Below are 6,180 nucleotides of genomic sequence, written 5' to 3'. Positions count from 1 at the left end.
AAGCAAATCGTTTTTTTATTAAACCCATCAAGAATTATTTTTTATTTCCTTACTGTACTGCTACAGGAAGACTTAGTTCATCTTTCCTCTTCTACAAGGATTAGAGATCATTAGTTAACTCCATAGATAACCCTCAAGTTAACAAGCTACCAATGACCTCATGTATCAGCTGCCTATTGCCACAATGCTATGTGAAATAATCCACAAAAATTATCCTTCAAAAATCCTTCAAATAAATCCTTCAAAAATTAGGTGTAAGACAATAAAGATTTATTTTTACTCATGAAATTATTTTTACTCATGAACAGTTCTGGGCTGGGCTAATTTTAGCTATGCTTGCTCATCTGTCTACAGTCAGCCAGCAGGTGAGCTTGCAACTGGCTGGTCTAAGTTGGCCTCATTGGGGATAGCTCTCTGCATGAGGTTTCTGAACTTCTAGCAGGCCATGCTGAACTTACTTTCACCATATTTGGCCAAAACAAGCTTCAGGGACACTCAGGTTCAAAGTGGGTGAGAACAGAACCCATTTCTTAATGGGTGAAACTGGGTAAGAAGGACCCCTCTACTGATGTGATATAGGCAAGGATAAAGATTCCAGTCATTTTCACAGTCAAATTACCAAAACATCATTTAGTCTTTTCTTCATACTAAATAATCTGATACGGATGCTATTTCTCCTCCATCCCTGAAACTGGACTGTGTAAATATTAACAACTAATTTTATCATTGCAAAGTGTAATTTCAAGAATGCTGTTGAACTGAAGTCAAGATGTGCTAAAATTAAAGAGCAAGTTCAGAGTTTAATTTATGAGCATAAGGAGTTGGAAAATATTGATTTTTTGACTTTAGGAAAAATGACATAAAAGCTACCTTAAGGAAATTATACAGCATAAGTAGCTTTTAAATTTTCCATTGACTGTTTAGAGCTTATATTATTTGATAAACTATCAGAAAGTTTTATTCAAAGAGGAAACACCCATGAACCTTTAAAATGAACCATTTATTAAATCAGACTGTTATTCTTAACAGTTATGTAAGTTACATGGTTTATGTCAGTGTATTTCACATGGAAATTTTTTAAACTCTTACCAGCAAGCAAAATTGTATCACACAATATATAAGTAGGAAGGGGATACTGCTAAACATTCAAATAAGGCAAGTATTTTAAAACAATAAAACAATAATTAAAAAAATTCAAGCATTCCTTTAAGAGAATTCAATACTACAAGCTAAATGTACTTTCTGAGTGTATTCATATAATCAAGGCAGTGTTTCTTCTTTTAAAACACCAGGAAATGGGATAAGGCTCATTAATAGATACAGCTGCCCGCAAGATTTTTAATCTCAGTTGCTTTCTTTAAATTAAAATTCACAAAGTGCACAATTAAGATATATCAAAAAACTGAATCTGCTACTCTAACAACAGCTGTCCATGCTTAATACTTAGTGGTTTATTTGACCAAATGATGTCTTTTCAGGGAAAAATAATAAAAGATAAGCCACTGTAAAACATTTAATTTGAAATGTGTGCTAATATTTTTCTTAAAAATCAAAAATTATGGAGGAAAAGGGTTATTTACCTTAAGGAAAAGAAAGCAAAACACTGGAATGACCAAACATTTTCAAAGAACAAGCACCACAAAGGACATTTGCATTCAGTTTTGTAATATTTATCAATGCATTTTTTCTTACTCCAACCAATCTACTTCATCAAATTCTGAATCATCTTCTGAATCACTGTATTCCACAGCAATACGACGGGACAGGATGGTGGCAACATCATTTTCAATGCGTTCATGTTTAGCTTCCTGTTCACGCTGCTCTTCGACTTTTCGTAGCTGAATACCTGATAGAGTAAATCCAAACGTTCATTGTAAACCAAAACACTAGATATTATTATTAGATATATTAGATTTTATTATTAGTAGTAGATATTATATTATTAGACATTATTAATGTAATAAAATCAAGTACACATAAGAAATACTAACAGGAAAGTAAAAAGCAAGACCTATTAAAAACAATTTGAAGGAATCATATTTAGAGAAACATTAATTCTTTTATTATGTTATTATCTGTGATAGTATTTGATGAAACTTACCACATATCCCAGAGGATGTCTATAGTTTATTTAGCCATAACAGTCTATTGTGCTTCCCTACTCACCGTCACCTAAAGTTAACCAGGTGATACATTTTTTTGTTTGTTATTTACCTCTATGGTCAAATAGTTAAACAATGTTGAGCATATTTTCTGTGGCTTTATTCTCCCCAGTACTTGACAGAAAGGCACTATTGTTCATTCTATACTGTTAGTGCCTGGCATATAGTATGACATGTTGCTCCTTTGTTACTAAGGTAGGAACCTAAATCCTTTTGAGGTACTAGTAAAGCAAGTGTCACTTATTCACCAAATGGACAGCCTTAACACTGAAGAAAATACCATTTTTAAAGTAGTTAATATACATATTAAGTATAATACAAAGAGTTTTAATTAAATTTTCCATAACATTTAAGTCTGATATTTAAAATTTCCCATTCATTACCTAAACATTTTAAGAATCCCTACTAAATATGAAGATAAAATGATTAATGTGATAAATTTTCTTGAAAATTACTTAAAATATAAACTGACCATAGCTCTACTTTCTAAAGGCTATTTGTGCAAAAAACATGATCATCTAAAATTTTACAAATGAAGAAAACATTACTGTCTCAAATATTCAGAAAGGTTCTCAATGCTACTATTGCTTTTAAAGGTTCTTGAGAATATTACCTTTTCGTATTGCTTCCAGAAGTACACTTCTGGCGTCACTGATTACTGGTAGGGTTGATGGATGACGCTTTGGCTCAGAAGCAGGTGTAACTTGTGATGGAGGAGATGGAGGCATTAATGGAACATGGGGACCTGGGGCAGTAGATGGAGTTGGATGTAGCCCAGAGGGAGGATGAGCAAGAGCTGCAACTGTGACAGGTGATGATGGTCGAATGCCAGGTGGAGGCAAAGGAGGTGGTGGTGGGGGTGGAGGCAGCCCCTGGACTTCTCCTTGTGGGAGTGGATGAACTGGTACAGTCTCACATACTGGGGCAGCTCTAGCTACTGGTGGAGAGGGCTGTACTAGAGGAGGTGCAATTGGAGGAGGAGCTGGGTGAAGAACTCCAGGGGCAATCTGAAGAGGAGCTGGAGGTGGTGGTACTGCTGGAGCTTGCAAAGCAGTGGTTGGAGGTGGAGGTGGGGGTGGTACTGGTGGGGGAGGAGTTGAAGTCATCGAAGCTCTTAATGAAGAAGTTGACAAGGCAGATGGAAGAGGTGGTGGAGGAGGTGGGGGTGTGGGGCTCACAAACACAGGTGTCCTGCCTGTAGCTGGTGACTGAGGACGATTTTCTATCAAACCTGTAGCAGAACTGAAATGAAAAAGAGATCCTAGCAAGTTATTTAAAGAGAAAAGACTAACCACACAAAATATAAATGGCTACCAGTAATTATATCAAGGTAGATGCATTAACATGTTCCTATAAAAATTAAAAATTCTTCATCAATATTTAGAATGAAATGAAAACCAAAAGTACTCTATTAAAAAAATTAATACATGGTGCTGTGATTTCTAATATTCTAAATGGACTCATCTGCTCACACAACTTTCACATCTATAAGCATTTTATACTTACTTTGATAAATAAAATGCTCAATTTTACACTGTAATATGAGTCTTCATAATGGCTCAATATTTATCATACTACAACATTTGTAGCAATACCTGTGGCCCAAATAATACTGTATTCATATTGAAGCTATTAAGATTCATCATATGTCATTTCAGTTAAATCAGTGACAACTAATTACAAACCACAAAGGAAACTGATGTCCCTCTTCCTTCCTAAGGATGGAACATCAAATTGAGTATGTGATATAAGCTTGATTTTTTTTTAACTGAAAACTGTAAAGCTTATTTCTAATTCTCTATTAAAAATTGTAATGTGGGCAATGCTGGACAAAATTAAACTTCAAAAAGCTTTACTGAAAGATTATTATGAGCAATTGCTTATTCTCTCTCAAATTCTTGAATTATTTCCCCAACATCAAATTAACATTTATAATTAAATCTTTGATTCCCATTTCTTTGTCCTTAACCACATACCCAAAATTCTTATTTTTATTAATATATTGCACATCATGTGCTTGAGAACAAAGCTATAATAAAACAAAACACATTTATCTTTAAATGATTATTAGCTAAATTTTCCCAAGAGAATGTGTGAGCTCTTATCAGAGACTGGCAAATTACATCCCATGGGCCAAATCTTAACTAATCCCTGTTTTCATAAATAAAACTTTGCTGAAACACAAACATATTCATTTGTTTATGTATAGTCCATGGCTGCTTCCATTCATCAGTGTCAGAGTTGAGCAGTTGTGACAGAAGCCATATTTCCTAAGGCCGAAAATATTTATTACAAGGGCCTTAAAGAAAAAGGCTACCAACACCTGTGATAAATACATTATGTGCTTGTTCTGACATACCTGATACAGGTGGGTATGGGTTTCGCATCTCCTGCTCCATGCATTGGTGGAGGTGGAGGAGGTTCATGTGGTCTGACTAAGACCCTTTCCTCAGCTCTAGTCAGGAGCTCACTCATCTGACTAAATGGCAAGGCAGAAAGTGAGTAAGATCCATCCATATGATCCACATATGTCTGAGGTCTAGAAAAAAATAATAAATTAGTGTATCTTTCTTGAATTATTGCTCAAATAAAGTGTTTTACATGAGATATTTAAGGTTTATCCTTTGAATGCCAATATTTTAACTACTTTTAGGAAACTTCTTTCAGAAATTTATCCTGCTTTTAAAACACAGAATGCTGCTCATAATGTAACCTTTCCTTGCTGATTCAAGTTATTATGATGACCTTCAGTTATTTTATTACTTTACAATATAATACTAACAGCTCACAAAGGTAAAAAGTGTTACATTCATAATCTGATAAACAAGACAGTAGTTAACTTTTAGGCAAGTTGTGTTCAAAGCTATCTGCCTCTATTTAGTTTCTTGCTGCTAAGTCACTTCAGTCGTGTCCAACTCTGTGCGACCTCATAGATGGCAGCCCACCAGGCTCCCCCGTCCCTGGGATTCTCCAGGCAAGAACACTGGAGTGTGTTTAGTTTCTTAATAAGATGCTAATGACAAAAACCTAGAATATGAAAATTTTATATACCAGAATATCCTGTTGTTCTTTTAAACCTAAATGACTTCCAAATGTCTTGGAACCCAGGGGAGATAGGTCTCAATGATACTAGTAGCACAGAGATCCCTAACTACATTGTTTTTGTCTTTTTCATGTTTTCAAAGGTGTTAGAGTACTCAGAAAATAGCCGAGTAACATAACATGTGACTTAAAACAGATTTAAGCAAAATTTTAGATACTTTGGGCATGTGAAGATTTATAAATGTTTACTGACTATAGTGCACTCTGCGGACAAAGCTGGATTTAAAAGATGTGTATAAAGCAAATTAGAAATGATTATATTTATGCTATTGGGTCAGCAATATCTCAATTACTTAACAGTGATTAGAAACAGATGTTTGTCTATCGATTGTTAATTTGAAAAATCAATTCTTTCAGCATCTTTCTTTCAGTACTGTATGTAGACAGTATCATGTATATTACTCTTAAAATAGAACAAGATAATTTACATTTATGACCCAATCATTTATAGGTATTATTCAAAAGAAAGTCTTAAGTGCTTTTTCCATTGAAAAAAATCAATAACTATAAGATATATAATAATAACTAAAATCAACTGTACACAAATTTCTTCACAGAGAGATACTAGTATAATGTTTGTTAGGGTTGCATGTTAGTTAGATAGGGCCCTTGACTATTGAGAAAGGAAAAGGACCTATTGTATATTTCTGCAAAAGAGGATGAGTGATTTTGTTTGAAAGTCCTGATATATCTGAGGTAGAAAATGCGACACAGAAAGGGAATCAGGGGAAAGAAAAAGAACAAAAATATAACCCCTTCTAAACTCCTCTATTTTATATATAGTGAATCAATAACGTCAAAAAAAAAATCCAGACCCCCATTACTCTGTTATGAAATTTTAACAGACTTGGCCTGAACTACTGAGAAGGACCTGAGACTTTATATGAAAGTTAAAATGAAGCTGAAGACCATCTGC

At 34.2% G+C, this 6,180-nt stretch overlaps 1 protein-coding gene across 6 annotated transcripts in view; it reads right to left on the bottom strand.

Moving 5' to 3' along the window:
• Nucleotides 1–981: 981 nt before the first annotated feature.
• Nucleotides 982–6,180, bottom strand: part of WASF1 (WASP family member 1) — a 70,099-nt gene continuing 64,900 nt past the window's right edge. For all 6 annotated transcript variants that reach the window (XM_061427590.1, XM_061427589.1, XM_061427588.1 and 3 more), the window contains 3 exons: nucleotides 4,522–4,701; nucleotides 2,776–3,404; nucleotides 982–1,846 (listed from right to left, as the gene is read on the bottom strand). In XM_061427590.1, coding sequence (XP_061283574.1) covers nucleotides 1,689–1,846; nucleotides 2,776–3,404; nucleotides 4,522–4,701 — 967 coding nt within the window. In that variant the 3' untranslated portion in view covers nucleotides 982–1,688. The remainder of the gene's footprint in view (nucleotides 1,847–2,775; nucleotides 3,405–4,521; nucleotides 4,702–6,180) is intronic.

This window comes from Bos javanicus, chromosome 9, assembly GCF_032452875.1.
Source record: "Bos javanicus breed banteng chromosome 9, ARS-OSU_banteng_1.0, whole genome shotgun sequence".
Classification (NCBI taxonomy): Eukaryota; Metazoa; Chordata; class Mammalia; order Artiodactyla; family Bovidae; genus Bos; species Bos javanicus.
Note: the sequence above shows the minus strand (reverse complement) of the source record. Positions and strands in the feature narration are given on the sequence as shown.